The following is an 18,719-nucleotide window of genomic DNA, read 5'->3' on the forward strand; positions in this document are numbered from 1 at the left end:
AGGGAACTGTACGGGGAAGGTCATGTCTCGCCAACCTGATCGAAGTTTTTGAAGAGGGGGCAAAGATAATTGATGAGGGAAGAGCCGTGGATGTAGTTTACATGGACTTCTGTAAGGCATTTGATACAAGTCCCACACGGCAGATTGGTACAAAAACTAAAATCACATGGGATTCAGGGTGGGCTAGCTAGATGGAAACAAAACTGGCTTGGTCATAGAAGACAGAGGGTAGCGATGGAAGGGTGTTTTTCAGAATGGAAACTGGTAACTCGTGGTGTTCCACAGGGATCATCTTAGGTCCTCCGTTGTTTTTAATATATATCAATGATCTGGACGAAAATGTGGGTGGTCTGATTAGCAAGGTTGCAGACGACATAAAGATTGGTGGAGTTGCTGATAGTGCCAACAATTGTGAAAGGATACAACAGGATATGGATAGATTGGTGACTTGGGCACAGAAATGACAGATGGAGTTTATCCAGACAAATGCGAGGTGATGCATTTTAGAGGATCAAATTTAGGTGTGAATTATACTGTTAATGGCAGAACCCTTCGGAACATTAACAAACAGATGGACCTGGGCGTGCAGGTCCACAGTTCCCTAAAAGTGGCAACATAAGCGGTCAAAGTGATTAAGAAGGCATATGGCATGCTTGCCTTCATCAGCCAGGGCACAGAGTACAAAAGTTGGCAAACCATGTTGCAGCTATATAAAACCCCTGTTGGGCAGCATTTGGAGTATTGTGTGCAGTTTGTCGCCACATTACCAGAAGGACATGGAAGCTTTGGAGACAGTGCCAAGAAGGTTCACCAGGATGTTGCCCGGTTGCGAGGGCACTGACAATGGAGGAAAGATTAAAGAGACTAGGATTGTTTTCACTGGAATAACGGCAACGGAGAGGAAATCTGTAGAGATCTGCAAAATTATGAGGAGTAGATAGGGTGGATAGTCAGAGGCTTTTTCCCTCAGGGTTGAAGTTTCAATTATGAGGGGGCACAAGCTCAAGGTGAGAGGGCAATAATTTAAGGGAGATGTGCGAGGAAAGTTTTCCCATGCAGAATGTGGTAGGAGCCTGAAATGCACTGCCAGAGGTGGTGGTGGAAGCAGGCACATTGGCGACATTTAGGAGGCATCTGGATGGGTACATGAATAGAGAGGGAATAGAGGGATACGGGTTGAATAATGGCAGAAAGTTTTTTAAGTTTAGACGGGGCATGATGATCAGCACAGGCTTGGAGGACTGAAGGGCCTGTTCCTGTGCTGTACTTCTCTTTTGTTCTTGAACTATTTTGATGTCACAGAACAATCCCTACCAAATAAGACAAAAGTAAAATTGCTGGAAATACTCAGCAGGTCAGTCAGCATCTCTAGAGAGTTAATGTCAAAATGACCTCTCATCCAAGTGTCTCCAACACTTCTGCTGCCTCTACCTGTATCATGACCTTACCACTGAACATCAGACCACTATGTCAAGAACTGTCACTGACTTAATTTTACACTCATCCTCCCTTGAACCTCCACAATCTTAAAGCTCATGGTTCTCCAAACCCTAACATCTGCTTCCAGCTCCTTGCTAAAATCCATAAACAAAATGTGGCTGATGTAGTGTTTCACCCAGAATCTGCTTTATTGAGCATACTTATGTCCACTCAATTTTTTTTCCCACATCTTGTTCAATCACTTCCTGCCTAAATCTGCAATTTTTCCAGTATCCTCAGTAGTTTCATTTGAGTAGACAAAAGCAAATATGTGGCACTAAACCAGACCTCATCTAGTTACCTCCACATTAACAGCTTTTATTCTCCAATGCATCCAGAAGTATCACATAGTTCTTTCAGATTCTATTATAAATGTTAATTCAGATTTTGTTTTGTTCTTAGTTCAGCAAAATATATTTGACTGAAGTCATCAAGACATACATAAAGCTGGTGATTAACCAAAAAGGAATGAGAAGAGAAGCATTGTAGAAACATGGGTTCAGATTTAACACAGCTGACTCATGGGAATGTGACAGGCATTTCCATCGTCATTTTGAACAGGTTTCTACCTGCCCTAATTTTAGCCGTATGACTGGGGCCACCTATTGCAGCATCATCTCATTAAAGTTTAAATGTTTAGAATGTGATTACGTAATCTGGATCCTGATCACAGACATAACATTCAATCCCAGTGAAATTCACTGTCATACAGGATTATCGCACGAAGAAGAGAGGCAAATTCTTTTCATATACTTCAAAAAGATTTCTCTGCAGGCCAGGGGGATTCCTATGAGACCTACATGTAAACCACAGGCTTCCCCTTTGAGCTTTTCATCCCCATTGCCTTGCGATCTATCATTGTTTAAAATTCGTCTCAGCTGAGACAATTCAAGTATTCTCTCTGTTTCATCTGAGTTGAAATTTCAAATCTGAGACATGATCTGAAACAGAAATGGGAACAATAAACACAAAAGGTTTTCCAATTACAGAGTCAGGTCAACCTTTTGCCCAATTTCACTCACCTGACCACAGCTTGTAGTGAAGTTGATCAGTCCACCTCCACAGCTTGAAACCAAACTTGGAAGGTGCTGTTCATTTTCTCGTAACCAGACCCACGTTCCCTACAGACATGGGAAAAGAAAAGGAAATTTAAGGATAAGAAAACCTTCATTTACTTTGGATAAGTAAACCGTTTTGGCTTGAATCTCAAATATTTCAAACTACATGGTGTAAAATATACCATTCACCTGTCAAAGAGTAGAGTTTTTGGAATGATATGTCACAGCTTACCACCAAGCCACACACACAAGAGATTTGCTTATGATATACAACTGAAGCAATTTCTCCCCATTCGCCATCATGCTGACTGCACCTTCATTTCTGATCACAATTTAGCTCTTTCTCCTTGGTTGAGGATGGGCGGATACCTGGCCACTTTAGGTTCAGCTATGATTAGAAGTGTTCATATCCAGGCTTATGCATTCAATTATGCCTATTTACTAAGATACCAATTAACTCTTGTAACTCCGCAAAGTTTCTATCTTCAACACAGGTTAGCTAAAAAGGGGGGAAAAACCTGGAGAGGATAGGGAGGGGGAAAAAACAGGAATATAGTGTTATTTTCAGTTGTTATGAATCAAGTATGCAAAAATGTAGCTACAGAAAAGTGTACTTATAATTGCTGGGTGCAAAAATGAATGCAACAACATTCATGAATCATTGCATCTTGAGCAGTGAAATGATCACCAAATAGAAAAAAAAATACCTTCCACATCCAGACATCCCAAAACATTTCAGACAAAAGGAGCTCTTTTGCAGCATTGTCACTGTTGTAACCTGCAAACTGTGCAGTGCAGTGCAGCAAGCTCCCATTAAATTTCCACATTACAATGACTAATGTGTTTGAGCGATGTTAACATAGAGATAAATATTCCTCAGCACAGCTAAGGATAGCACCCCACTTCTTTGAAATAGTACCATTGGATCATTCATACCCATCTGAGGGGCCAGTCAGGATTAGAGTCATTTGACCATACTGCTAGAAGGTCAGAAAAACCAAAAGAACTGTGGATGCTGGAAATCAAACAAAAATAACCAAATTGCTGGGAAAACTGAAGACTGAAAACTGATGTTTAGTTCTGAAAGAGGGTCACTGGACCCAAACCATTTATTGCTCTCTTCCCACAGATGCTACCAGACCTGCTTATTTTTCCAAACAATTTCTGGTTTTGTTTCTGAAAGGGAAATACTGCCTCAGGCGTACATAACTACAGCCTACTGTTGAGATCACACCTTCAAGAGCAAAATTGAATCCAGGATTTTGTGACTTAATTGACTGCACCCTCAGCTAAGTCACTGGTAAAAACAAAAATGTTAACTGGAAATACTTCAAGTGCTCTAGATACCCTTAAAAGTAAATGAAAAATTAAATTCATAGAATTTTACAATACAGAAGACGTTCGACCCATCATGTTCTGTACCAGCTCCCGAAATAGCTACCAGGCTAGTTCCGTTTGCACAAACATTCAGTCTACAAAATGGTATCAGGCAACGCCAAATCAAAGGCAAAATTAGAAGCGTTTAGTTAACTATTCATTGATATACTTCATTTTAACGGAATTTTTTTGAGCAAGCAACCAATGTTCACACTTGACCGGAAAAGGAATGCAAATATGAAGGCTTGATCTTTGGTCTGTGAAAAACAAGCTTTAGTACAATAATTGATATTATTTAATAGAATATATATTGACAAAAACAGAGGTTAGTAAACACCAAGATTAACCATCGTCTCCAATTTGTCACTGACTATTAGATTTAATTTTAACTATTTTTGAAAAAGAAAATTTCCATCATTTGGAAGGTAATACGAAATGTCTAGCATGGGGTGGCACAGTGGCTCAGTAGTTAGCACTGCTGCCTCATAGCACCAGGTACTCAGGTTCGATTCCACCCTCGGGTGACAGACTTGCACGTTCTCCTCTGCGTGGGTTTCCTCCAGATGCTCCGGTTTCCTCCCACAATCCAGAGATGTGCAGGTTAGGTGAATTGGCTATGCTAAATTGCCCATAGTGTTCAGGGATGTGCAGATTATGGGGGATGGGTCTGGGTGGGATGCTGAGAGGGTCAGTATGGACTTGCTGGGCTGAAGTTACCAACCTGTTGAATGGTTTGAACTCCTAAATATTAACAGATACATCACTGTACAAACAAAGTATGTCAATAACAGGTTACAGAAAGCAACACTCACTTTTCAAACAATTAATCCAGATTTACATTTTTTGTAATAACATTACAATGAGGATTTTCATAAACTGAATACTGTTGTGATGACTCACCAAAGTCATTAGCAAAATACAGGCCAAAATACCAGTCTATTGAGCAGTGTCATATATACTTAAAAACCTATTCCTGCAAACTTCAGGCGAAGTTCATTCCAAACAATTGGAGTGACTTCAATGTAACAACACCTGTGACGTAAAATGTGATTTATCAAATAATAGAGGGTTCTGACTGAGCTACCAAAGGACTAATGCTATTTCTAAGTTATGCAGCTGGGTGTCAGCCCAAATGTTCGCATACATGCCACACAGAAGACGGACCTGTTAAAATTTTACATAAAAATTTTAAGAACCCATCTGGTTCAAAATGTGAGCTTGGTGAGCATCCTACTAGCAAACTAAGCAACAAACGAGGTACAGCAGCAACTGCTTAAAAACTGTGGAGACCAGGATAAGATCAAATTTTTCTTTCCTACTGGCTGTGTAGCAAAGACAGGCAAGCTCCCACGGAAGTGGCTATTTTGCAGAGGGGCTGTGAGGGCAAAATGTTGCTGCTGAGGTCAGACAGCAGGCTTTTGTAAGCATCAGGCTTCACTGAGGAAGGCAAGCAGCATTAAGTTACGGCAAAGTAGTGTCTTTTGTTTTGATCCAAGAGTTACTAAAGTAGAAGAAATGGCAGTCAGTGGACTGATATGCTCTTCCTGTGAGATAGTAGGAACTGCCGATGCTGAAGTCAGAGATAACACAGTGTGGAGCTGGAGGAGCACAGCAGGCCAGGCAGCAGAGGAGCAGGAAAGTTGACGTTTCGAGTCGGGACCCTTCTTCAGAAAACACTTATCTCTGCTCCTTCTGGGAGATGTGGGAGACCAGAAGCCAAACATCTCTGATAATTTTTGCAGGAAATGTGTCTACCTGCAGCTCCTCTCAGGCTACATGGATTAGTTAGAGGGGCAGCTGGACTCACTGAGGAGCATACAGGAGGCAAAGGTTTTATAGTTAGGAGTTTCAGGAATGTGGTCACAGTAAAGGTTCAGCCAGATAGATGGGTGACCACTTGGAGGGGCAGGCAGTGCAGGAGTACCCTGTGGCTACTCCCCCAAAGCAATGTACCATTTTGGATTCTGTTGGGGTTGAGAACTGGCCTCTCGGGGTGGGGAAGCAACAGCCACACCCATATTAGTGGCACAACAATTGGCACTGTTGTAGAGCAGGGAAGGGGAGCGATAGCATCATAGTCATACAGCACGGAAACAGCCCTTCAGCCCAACTTGTCCATGCCAAACAGGTTTCCTAAACTGAACTAGTCCCATTTACCTGTTTTTGGCCTTTCTTATCTATGTACCTGTCCAAATGTCTTAAATATTGTAACTGTACTTGCCTCTATCACTTCCTCTGGCAGCTCATTCAATATACGCACCACTCTCTGCGTGAAAAAGAATTCCCTCTCAGGTCCCATTTAAATCTTTTGCCTCTCACATTAAACCTATGCCTTCTAGTTTTGGACTCCCATACCTTGGGGAAAAGATCTTGGCCATTCACTTTATCTATGCCCCTCGTAATTTTATAAACGTCCATAAAAGGGTCACCCCTCAGCCTCTTACGCTCCAGGGAAAGAAGTCCCAGCCTATCCAACCTCTCTTTGTAACTAAAACCTTCCAGTCTCAGGAACATCCTTTTTTTCCACCCTTTCTAGTTTAATAACATCTTTCCAATAGCAGATGGACCAAAATTGTAGTCCGTACACCAAATTTTAACATCCCAACTCCTATAGCCAATACTTTGTCAGAGGCAAGCATACCAAAAGCCTTCTTCACCACTCCATCAACCCGTGACACCACTTTCAAGGAAGTGTTTACCTGCACCTCTAGGTCTCTCTGTTAATGGTCCTACCAATAACTGTACAAGTCCTGCATTGGTTTGCCTCACCAAAATGCAACACCTTGCATTTATCTACATTAAACTCCATCCACGATTCCTCAGACCACTAGCCCACTTATCAAGATCCTTCTTCGCTGTCCACTACACCACCAATTTTGGTGTCATCTGCAAAATTACTAACCATGCCCCTTCTATTCTCATCCAAATCATTTATGTAAATGACGACCAACAGTGGACTCTGCACTGATCCTTGCAGCAATGCTGGTCATAGGCCTCCAGTCTCAACAACAACTCTTCACTGCCACCCTGTCTCCTACCATCAAGCCAATTTTGTATCCAACTGGCTAGCTCTCCCTGGATCCCAAGTGATCTAGCCTTATTTCTAGCTCCAATTTTTGGAGCAGCAGCAGCGGTGAGGACGAGGACCAGGGGGCTGACAGGAGGTAAGTTCTTCATTTCGGCAGCGGAGCTGAGTGGGAGCGGTCGAATTGCGCTCCGGGTAGGTGAGTAAACTGATATATTTGGGCAGTGGCTGAACCAGAGGCATTACACGTGTAGTGTCTCCCACCCGCCCTCCTCCTCGGACCAAATAAAAAAGACTCTGTGGTGTGTTGATAAGGTAAGTGTTTTTCTTTTTCTTTTTTTTTTAAAATCGTGTGCTGGTAAGTAGAGTGATTTGGTAAAGTTTTTTTCATTTCATTTATCTAGTATTTGATATTATAGCAGGATGAAGTTAAGCTTAAGAGTAAAAAAACGGCAGGAGATCCCAGACCCGTGTTATGCTCCTCTTGCTCAATGTGGGAGCTCAGGGACACAGCTGATGTCCCTGACTCCTACACTTGCAGGAAGTGAGTCCAGCTGCAGCTCTTGTTAGACCGCATGACGGCTCTGGAGCTGCGGACGGACTCACTTTGGAGCATCCGCGATGCTGAGGAAGTCGTGGATAGCACGTTCAGCATATTGGTCACACGCAGATTAGGATTGCTGAGGGAGAAAGGGAATGGGTGACCAAAAGGCACAGAAAAAGCAGGAAGGCAGTGCAGGTGTCCCCTGCGGTCATCTCCCTCCAAAACAGGTATACCGTTTTGGATACTGTTGGGGGAGATGGCTCACCAGGGGAAGGCAGCAGTAGCAAGGTTCATGGCACCGTGGCTAGCTCTGCTGTACAGAAGGGCAGGAAAAAGTGTGGAAGGACTATAGTCATAGGGGATTCGATTGTTAGGGGAGTAGATAGGCAGTTCTGTGGTCGAAAACGAGACTCCCGAATGGTATGTTGCCTCCCAGATGCACGGGTCAGGGATGTCTCAGAACAACTGCAGGACATTCTGAAGGGGGAGGGTGAACAGCCAGCTGTCGTGGTGCATATAGGCACCAATGATATAGGTAAAAAACGGGATGAGGTCCTACAAGCAGAATTTAGGGAGTTAGGAGGCAAGTTAAAAAGTAGGACCTCAGAGGTAGTAATCTCAGGATTGCTACCAGTGCCACGTGCTAGTCAGAGTAGAAATGAAAGAACAGGCAGGATAAATGAGTGGCTTGAGAGATGGTGCAGGAGGGTTGGGTTCAGATTTTTGGGACATTGGGACCGGTTCTGGGGGAGGTGGGACTATTACAAATTGGTCGGTCTACACCTGGGCAGGACTAGAACCAATGTCCTAGCGGGTGCTTTTGCCAACGCTGTTGGGGAGGGTTTAAACTAATGTGGCAGGGGGATAGGAACCAAATGAGGAGGTTAGTGGACAGTAAGGAGGTAATAACTAAAGCCTGTAAGGAACTAGATAATGAAGTCAGTGTGACTAAGGGGAAGAATAGGCAGACAGCAGATGATGAACACAAAAGGGACAGGTGGTCTGAGGTGCATTTGTTTTAATGCGAGAAGTGGAGTAGGTAAGGCAGATGAACTTAGGGCTTGGATTAGTACTCGGGAGTATGATTTTATTGTTATTACTGAGACTTGGTTGAGGGAAGGGCAAGATTGGCAACTAAATATCCCAGGATATAGATGCTTCAGGTGGGATAGAGAGGGAGGTAAAAGGGTTGGAGGAGTTGCATTACTGGTCAAAGAGGATATCACAGCTGTGCTGAAGGAGGGCACTGTGGAGGACTCGAGCAGTGAGGCAATATGGGCAGAGCTCAGAAATAGGAAGGGTGCAGTAACAATGTTGGGGCTGTACTACAGGCCTCCCAACAGCGAGCGTGAGATAGAGGCACAAATATGTAGACAGATTATAGAAAGATGTAGGAGCAACAGGGTGGTGGTGATGGGAGATTTTAATTTTCCCAACATTGACTGGGATTTACTTAGTGTTAGGGGTTTAGATGGAGCAGAATTTGTAAGGAGCATCCAGGAGGGTTTTCTAGAGCAGTATGTAAATAGTCCAACTCGGGAAGGGGCCATACTGGACCTGGTGTTGGGGAATGAGCCCGACCAGGTGGTTGAAGTTTCAGTAGGGGATTACTTTGGGAATAGTGATCACAATTCCATAAGTTTTAGAATACTCATGGACGAAGATGAGAGTGGTCCTAAAGGAAGAGTGCTAAATTGGGGGAAAGGCAACTATAGCAAAATTCGGCAGGAGCTAGGGAATGTGGATTGGGAGCAGCTGTTTGAGGGTAAATCCACATTTGATATATGGGAGGCTTTTAAAGAGAGGTTGATTAGAGTGCAGGACAGACATGTCCCTGTGAAAATGAGGGATAGAAAGGGCAAAATTAGGGAACCATGGATGACAGGTAAAATTGTGAGACTGGCAAAGAGGAAAAAGGATGCATACATAAGGTCTAGGCGACTGAAAACAGACAAAGCTTTGGAAGAATATCGGGAAAGTAGGACCAATCTGAAACGAGGAATTAAGAGGGCTAAAAGGAGTCATGAAGTATCTTTAGCAAACAGGGTTAAGGAAAATCCCAAAGCCTTTTATTCGTACATAAGGAGCAAGAGGGTAAGTAGAGAAAGGGTTGGCCCACTCAGGGACAAAGGAGGGAAGTTATGCGAGGAGTCAGAGAAAATGAGTGAGATTCTTACTGAGTACTTTGCATTGGTATTCACTGAGGAGAGGGACATGACGGATGTTGAGGTTAGGGATAGATGTTTGATTACTCTAGGTCAACTCGGCATAAGGAGGGGGGAAGTGTTCGGTATTCTAAAAGACATTAGGGTGGACAAGTCCCCAGGTCCAGATGGGATCTATCCCAGGTTACTGAGGGAAGTGAGAGAGGAAATAGCTGGGGCCTTAACATATATCTTTGCAGCATCTTTGAGCACGGGTGAGGTCCTGGAGGACTGGAGAATTGCTAATGTTGTCCCCTTGTTTAAGAAGGGTAGCAAGGCTAATCCAGGAAATTACAGACCGGTGAGTCTGACGTCACTGGTGGGGAAGCTGCTGGAGAAGATACTGAGGGATAGCATCTATTTACATTTGGAAGAAAATGGGATTATTAGTGATAGACAGCATGGTTTTGTGCAGGGAAGGTCATGTCTTACCAACTTGATAGAATTCTCTGAGGAGGTGACAAGGCTGATAAATGAGGGAAGGGCTGTAGATGTCATATACATGGACTTCAGTAAGGCATTTGATAAGGTTCCCCATGGTAGGCTGATGGAGAAAGTGAAGTCGCATGGGTTCCAGGGTGTACTAGCTAGATGGACACAGAACTGGCTGGGCAACAGGAGACAGAGAGTTGTAGTGGAAGGGAGTTTCTCAAAATGGAGAACTGTGACCAGTGGTGTTCCACAGGGATCCATGTTGGGACCACTGTTGTTTGTGATATACATAAATGACCTGGAGGTCTGATTGGCAAGTTTGCAGGTGACGCTAAGATTGGTGGAGTAGCAGATAGTGAAGGGGACTGTCGGAGAATGCAGCAGAATATAGATAGATTGGAGAGTTGGGTGGAGAAATGGCAGATGGAGTTCAATCCAGGAAAATGCGAGGTGATGCATTTTGGAAGATCCAATTCAAGAGCGAACTATACAGTAAATGGAAAAGCCCTGGGAAAAATTGATGCACAGAGAGATCTGGGTGTTCAGATCCATTGTAACCTGAAGGTGGCAACGCAGGTTGATTGAGTGGTCAAGAAGGCATACGGCATGCTTTCATTCATCGGACGGGATATTGAGTACAAGAGTTGGCAGGTCATGTTACAGTTGTATAGGACTTTAGTTCGACCACATTTGGAATACTGTGTACAGTTCTGGTCGCCACATTACCAAAAGGATGTGGATGCTTTGGAGAGGGTGCAGAGGAGGTTCACCAGGATGTTGCCTGGTATGGAGGGCGCTAGCTATGAAGAGAGGTTGAGTAGATTAGGATTATTTACATTAGAAAGATGAAGGTTGAGGGGGGACCTGGTTGAGGTCTACAAAATAATGAGAGATATAGACAGAGTGGATAGCAAGAAGCTTTTTCCCCAGAGTGGGGGACTCAATTACTCGGGGTCACGATTTCAAGGTGAGAGGGGAAAAGTTTAAGGGAGATATGCATGGAAAGTTCTTTACGCAGAGGGTGGCGGGTGCCTGGAACGCGTTGCCAGCGGAGGTGGTAGAGGAGGGCACGATCGTGTCATTTAAGATGTATCTGGACAGATACATGAATGGGCAAGGAGCAGAGCGATACAGATCCTTGGAAAATAGGCGACAGGGTTAGATAGAGGATCTGGATCGGTGCAGGCTTGGAGGGCCGAAGCGCCTGTTCCTGTGCTGTAATTTTCTTTGTTCTTTGTTCTTTATTAACCAGTCTACCATGTGGAATCTTGCTGATGGTCTTGTTAAAATCCATGTAGACAACATTTACCACTCTGCCTTCATCTGTCTTCTTGGTCACCTTTTCAAAAAACTTAAAAATCAAACTTCAGACAAAAATTTCCCACAAACAAAGCCACGCTGACTATCCTCAAATCAGTCCTTGCTCTTCCAAGTGCATGTAGATCCTGTCGCTCAAATTCCTCCAACAACATATGCACCACTGACGTTACGCTCATTGATCTGTAGTTCCCTGACTTTTCTTAGCAGCCTTTTGGAAATAACGGCACAACATTAGCTACCCTCCAGTCTTCTGGCACCTCACCCATGACTGTCAATCATACAAACATCTGATAGGTGCCTTGCAAGTTTCTTCCCTGGCTTCCCACAATGTCCTGGGAGTCACTTGATCAGGTCCCAGGGATTTATTTACCCTTATGCATTTTTAGACTTCCAGCACCTCGTCTTCTGTCATGTGTGCTTTTGAAGATCATCACTATTTATTACCCAATGTTCAGTCGCTTCCATGTCTTTCTCGATGGTAAATACTGTGGCTGACTGTGGCTCCACATTTTAGTCCTCCTGATTTCCCTCCAATTTTAATCCTGCACCCCCTATTCTCCTCAAGGGAGTCACTTGATCCCAGTTGCCTATACCTGACATAGACCTCCTTCTTTTTCTTGACCAGAGTCACAACGTCTCTGTTCATCCAGTATTCCCTACTCCTGCCAGCCTTGCCTTTCTCATGAACAGAATCTTGTTTAGGGAACACTATGGACATGCGCAGTGGCATTTCTGTGGCTGCAAGCGAGACTCTAGGATGGTGTGTTCTCTCCCTGGTATCAAGCTCAAGTATGTCTCTGAGCAGGCACAGGACTTTCTGAAAAGGCTGGGTGAGAAGCCAGTGGTTGTGGTCCATATTGGTATGCATGACAAAGGCAGTGAGTGAGGTGTCCCACAAAAGGAAATCTAGGGAGTCAGGTAGAAAGTTGAAAAGCAGTGCCTTTTGGGTTGTAACCTCAGGATTACTCCTTGTGCCACGTGCTTGTGAGGCCTGAAAAAGGAAGATAATACAGCTGAATAGGAGGCCTTCAGATGTCTTTATCATTGGGATATCTTCCAAGACAGAAGGGACCTGCACAAGAAGGACAGTTGCACCTAAATTGAAGAGGTGCCATATGCTGGTACCACTCAGGAGGGTTTAAAACTAGGGTGGCAGGGGTAGAAACTACAGCAGTACATCAGCACTTAGAGCAATTAAGAACATAGAACAGTACAACACAGGAATAGGACCTATAAGCCACCACGTCTGCGCCAAACATGAGGTCATTAAACTAATTCCATCTGTGTGCACAGAGTCCATATCTCTCTATTCCCTGCCTAAATGCCTCTTAAACATTGCTATCGCATCTGCTTCTACCACCTTTCTTGGCAGTGCATTAAATCAATTAAGTCTAAACAGGAAGAACAGGCAAGGCCTGTGTATTTATTTTAATTCAAGGCGTTTAACAGGTAAGGCAGATGAGCTTAAATCCTGGATTAGTACATGGAACTGTGATGTTGTAGCCATTACAGAAACTTAGTAAAGAGAAGGACAGGATGGGCATCTAAACCCTGAAACATTGAGCTGTTTCAGGCAATGATAGAAGGGGCTGTAAAGGTGGCAGAGGAGTTGTATTACCGATTAAGGAGAATGTCACAGCTGCACTAACAGAGGACATCTTGGAGGGCTCATCCAGCGAGGCGATATGGGCAAAACTCAGGAATAATAAAAAAGGTGCAATCCCTATGATGGGGTTATACTATAGGCTTGCGGTGGCACAGCGGTTAGCACTGCTGCCTCACAGCGCCAGGGACCCGCGTTCGATTCATGCCTTGGATGATTGTGTGTGGAGTTTGCACGTTCTCCCCATGTCAGTGTGGGTTTCCTCCAGGTGTTCCAGTTTCCTTCTGCAATCCAAAGCTATACAGGTTAGATGAATTGGCCATGCCAAATTGCAGGGATGTGTAGGCTAGTTTAGATTAGTCATGGGAAATGCAGGGTAATGGGGTGGGGGTGGGAGGAGGAGATTGGTCTAGGTGAGACCCTCTTTGGAGGGTCAGTGTGGATTCAATGGGCTGCAAAGCCTCATTCCACACTCTAGGGATTCTACGATTCTAGGCTTCCCAATAGCCAGCAAGAGAAAGAAGAACAGGCAGGCAGATCATGTAAAATGTCTAAAAGCAGCAGGGTTCTTGTGGATGATTTTAACTTCCCAATATTGATTGGAACTCCCTTAGTGCCAGGAGCTTAGATGGGGCTGAATTTGTTAGATGTATCCAAGGGAGAGGGTTTCTTGAAATAATATATAGATAGTCCAACTTGGGAAAGGGCAGTACTCAACCTTGTATTGGGCCATGAGCTTGGCCAGGTGATCGAAGTTTCACTGGGGAAACATTTTGGGAGCAGTAATATATAATTCTCTAAGTTTTAAAAGATTATAGATAAGGACAAGACTCATCCTCAAGTGAAAGTGCTAATTTGGGGCAGTTAATTAGGGAGGAATTAAATTGGGGGCAGCTGTTTGAGGGTAAATTCAAAACTGAAATGTTAGCCTTTGAAAAGCCAGTTGACCATAGTTCAGGACCAGCATGTTCCTGTGAGGGTAAAAATTAGATGAACCCTAGAAAACAAGAGGAGATCTTGAAAGTTTATTCAAACAGAAAAAGGAAACATTTCTGTTTTTCGGTTTAGGAAACCGAAATCAGACAAGGCCCTCGAGGAATGTACAGAAAGCAGCACAAAAATTGAAACAAAGGAATTAGGAGGGCTAAAAAGGAGCTATGAAATCTCCTTGGCAAGTAGGATTAAAAAAGGAGAATCCCAAGTCATGTTTTTTGCATATTAGGAAGAAGAGGGTAACTAGGCAACGGCCAGGTCCATTGAATGACTAAAGGAGGAAATTTTGCACAGATCCAGAATAAGTGGGTGAGGTCATTAAACAGGACTTTGCATCAATATTCACCAAGGAGAAGAACATGGATAATGCTAAGGTTAGGGAGGGGTATTATGATATTCTAGGGCATGCCGATACAAAAAAGGAGGTTGTGTTGGGTGTCTTAAAAATAGTAAGGCAGATAAGTGCACAGACCTGATAGGATCAATCCCTGGATACTAAGGGCAGCAAGGGAGGAGATTGCTCGGGCCTTGAGAGATTTTTGTATCCTCTTTAGCTGCAGGTGAAGTCCCATAAGACTAGAGAATAGTCAACTCTGTTCCTTTAAGGAAGGGCAACAGGGGTAAACCAGGAAATTTTAAGGACGGACAGACAGACGGACGGACGGACAGACAGACGGACGAGCGGTCTGTGAGCCAAATATCAGTGGTAGGGAAATTATTGGAGAAGATTCTTAGGGATAGGATCTACTCACATTTGGAGAAGAATGGTCTTATTCAGTGTAGTCAGCATGGCTTCGTGCAGGGAAGGTCCTGTATCACAAATTTGATTGAGTTATTTTGAACAAGTCACAAAGATGATTGAGGGTGGGGTAGTGGATGTTGTCTACATGGACTTTGTCAAATGTTTTAGTAAAAGTCCCTCATGACAGGCTAGTCCAGAAGATGAAGTCAGTGAGTTGGTGAGTTGGGTGCAAAATTGGCATGCTCATAGAAGACCAGAGTTTGGGGTGTTTTTCTGGCTGGAGGTCTGTGACCAGTGGGGTTCTGCAAGGATGAGTGCTGGAACCTCTGTCATTTGTAATGTGTATATATAATTTGGATGAATATGCAGGTGGTCCAATTAGCAAGTTTGTAGGTATCAAGAAAATCAGTGGAATTGCAGTTAATGAGGAAGGATACAGCAGGATAGAGATCAGTTGGAAAATTGGGGAAGAAATGGCAGGTGTATTTTAATCCAGACAAGTTGGTAAGTCAAATATAAAAAGTGTCAAGTATACAGTAAATGGCAGGATGCTTAGCAGCATCAATATACAGAGGGGTTCTTGGGGCACAAGTCCATAGCTCCCTCAAAGTGGCAACACAACTGGACCAGACCAGACCCCCTCAAAATATTTTAAAGGTAGCTTAGTGCTGGATAAGGCTGAAGATAACAGGAACTGATAAGAGGCCTAACAATGGGCTCCTTTGTGAATGGAAGTACACTGGATCAGTCAGATCTGCTAAGAGTTAAAACTGCAGGAAACCAAGAACTTCTGGCTCTATCAAATAAAGGTATAAATTTGGAGAAAACATTTGGGATTGCTCACATGCATGAATAAGAACAAAGAAGGAATACATTCGGACATGCACAATTCCAAGTAAGGGAAGTATTTGGCACAGACACTCGTGTATAAAAAGCCTGAAGAAATCGTTTTGTTCAACAACATTTCGAAGACTCACGTTGTAAGAAGGTACCCTACATCAGGAGGCGTGATGAAGACACAGAGCAGTTTCAGCCTGACCAGCTGCAAACTCTTCCGGGTAATAATGTTTGGGTTTAGTTACAGAAATCCAGGTAGTGAAAGATATTTCTAGTAGTTAAAAATGTGTTGTTTAAGTACTTAATGAATGCATTATGGTTTTGTAGAGCTCCAAGTGTCTCCGCTGTATCTTCGTCCATGTATTAGGCAGAGACAGGCAACACTAGATCCTAACTTTTTCTTATTTTAAAAAAGGTATAGATGTGAAGTGCCTGTTCCAGATGCAATGTGACACGACTGGCCAAATTACTTTGTTTAAACAAATTGTGTTTTGCTTCATACTATAGTTAAAATACAAAAGAAGAGGAATTTGGGACAAGTTAACTATTGAAAAACTTAACCAAATAGTAGATACAGTACTTATTACTCATTAACTGTTCCAATATAATAACATCCCATAAACACACCACTTGACAAAAAGGCAAATTTGGACACAGATTCTTACATGCAGTTCTCCAATCCAGGAGGAAACAACATCAAGAGAGATTTCAGAGAAAGTAGCAGCTAGGAGTCATTAACTGAAGCTTCCAACTAGAGACCCCAAACAACTCCTGCTGCTAAAGCTAAACCAACTAGAAAGCCTGGCCTGTGAGGGCTGGCCATACCCATTCATGCCGTTAAAAAACCCCAAGGCTTCCTAAGCCGTTTAATTAAGCCATCTAATTAATCCATCTTCAGTAGCCAGTTTAGCACCTCTGCATTTACAACCTCTCTTTTAAAGAGAGACGACAAAATAACCTTTTAAAGTGACAGCATTGTTACACGTGCTAAAGGCAGTATTTGGCATGCTTGCCTTCATTGGTCATGGCATTGAGTATACAAGCTGGCAAGTCATGTTGCAGCTGCAAAGAACTTTAAATTATGCCACATTGAGTACTGAGTTCAGTTCTGGTTACCACACTGTAATAGGAAGGATGTGGAGGTTTGAAAGGGTACAAAAGAGGTTTACAAGGATGTTGCCTGGTTTGGAGTGTAGTGGCTGTAAAGACAGGTGGGAAATTTGGATTGTTTTTGCTAGAGCATTGGAAGCCAAGGGCAACCTGAGAGAAGTACACAAAAATTGAGAGGCATGGATAGTGAGAGGGTGGATATGTAAAATGCTAGGGAGCATAGATTTAAGTTGAGGGGGAAAAGTTTAACGGAGATTTGTAAGGCGTGTTCTTTCTCTCCCCCCACCCTCCCCCCCAGACACAGACAGATGATGGTACATGCTCGGAACATGCTGTTAGAAGAGGTGGTACAATCGGGCAATAGCAACATTCAAGAGCAATTTAGACAGACAAATAGGCACGGAATAGAGGGATACAGACGACATGAAGGCTGATAGGATTAGGTTAGAATAGCATTATTGGTGATGACCTAGTGGTATTATCACTAGACTAATAATCCAGAAGCTAGGTTCTGGGGACCTGGCTTTGAATCGCAGTGGAATGGTGGAATTTGAATTCAATAAAAAAAATTAAAAATTGGAATGAAGAACCTACTGATTACCATGAAATCATTATCTGTCATGAAATCTGTCATCCTCACCTGGTCTGGCCTACAAGTGATTCCAAACTCACAGCAATGTGGTTGACTCTCAACTGCCCTCTGAAATGGCCTAGCAAGCCATTCAATTGTACCAATCGCCACAAAGTTTCAAAGAAATGAAACCGGACAGATGACTTGGCATTGACCTAGGCACTAGAAAAGACAATGGCAAAAACAGCCTTGTCAACCCTGCAAAGTCCTCATAACTAACATATGGGGACTAGTGCCAAAATCAGGAGAGATGTCTCACAGACTAGTCAAGCAGCAGCCTGACATTTTAAGGTATGATTCCATGAGTATGACTATTGTCCCAGACACCACCATCACCATCCCTGGATACATCCTGCTTCACCGGCAGGTCAGACCCAGCAGAGGTGGCAGCACAGTGGTAAACAGTCGAAAGGAGTTGGTCTGGAGTCCTCAACATGGGGTCCAGACCCCAAGAAGTCTCATGGCTCCAGGTTAAACGTGGGCAAATAAAAATCCTGCTGATTGCCACATACCATCCTCCCTCAGCTGATGAATCGGTACTCCATGTTGAAAAACACTTGCAGGATGCAGACAGGATGGCAAGGGCACAAAATGTACTCTGGGTGGGGGATTTCAAAGTTCACCAAGAGTGGCTTGGCAGCAGGACTACTAATTGAGCCCTAAAGGACATGGCTTGCTAGACTGGGTCTGTGGCAGGTCGTGAGACAATGAACAAGAGGGAAAAAACATACTTGACGTCATTCTTATCAATCGGCCAGCTTCAGTTGCATCTGTCCATGACAGTAAATCAGCAAGAGTGACCATAGCACAGTCCTTGCGGAGTCAAGGTCCCACCTTCACATTGAGAACAACTTCCATTGTGTTGTGTGGCACTATTACCATGCTAAATAGGACAGACTTCGCACAGATCTAGCAACTCGAGACTGGGCATCAACGAGGCACTGTGGCCATCAACAGCAGCAGACTTGTACTCCAGCACAATCTGTAACCTCATGGCCCCCACTCGGCCATTACCATCAAGCCAGGGGATCAACCCTGGTTCAATGGATAGTGCAGGAGGGTATGCCAGGAGCAGCACCTGAATACCGGAGGATGAGGTGTCAAACTGGTGAAGCCACTAAACAGGACTACTGGATGCCAACAGCAGAAGCAGCAAGTGATAGACAGAACTAAGCAATCCCACAGATCAGATCTAAGCTCCACTTGTGAATGGTGGAGGATGTCTAAACAACTCACTGGAGGCGGTGGCCCCACAAATGTCCCAATCCTCAAATGGTGGAACAGCCCAGCACATCAGTGCAAAAGATAAGGCTAAGAAGGTGCAGAGCTGGATGAACACAGCAGGCCAAGCAGCATCAGAGGAG

General features: G+C 43.8%; 1 protein-coding gene across 1 annotated transcript in view; it reads right to left on the reverse strand.

Moving 5' to 3' along the window:
• LOC109929826 (unconventional myosin-X-like) overlaps positions 1-18,719 on the reverse strand; it is a 420,890-nt gene that overhangs the window by 367,346 nt on the left and 34,825 nt on the right. Inside the window, exon 2 of the mRNA XM_048608752.1 lies at positions 2,502-2,600. Within this exon, the coding sequence (XP_048464709.1) occupies positions 2,502-2,600 (99 nt within the window). The remainder of the gene's footprint in view (positions 1-2,501; positions 2,601-18,719) is intronic.

The sequence above is a fragment of the Rhincodon typus genome, chromosome 2 (genome assembly GCF_021869965.1).
Source record: "Rhincodon typus isolate 14 chromosome 2, sRhiTyp1.1, whole genome shotgun sequence".
NCBI classification, from domain to species: domain Eukaryota; kingdom Metazoa; phylum Chordata; class Chondrichthyes; order Orectolobiformes; family Rhincodontidae; genus Rhincodon; species Rhincodon typus.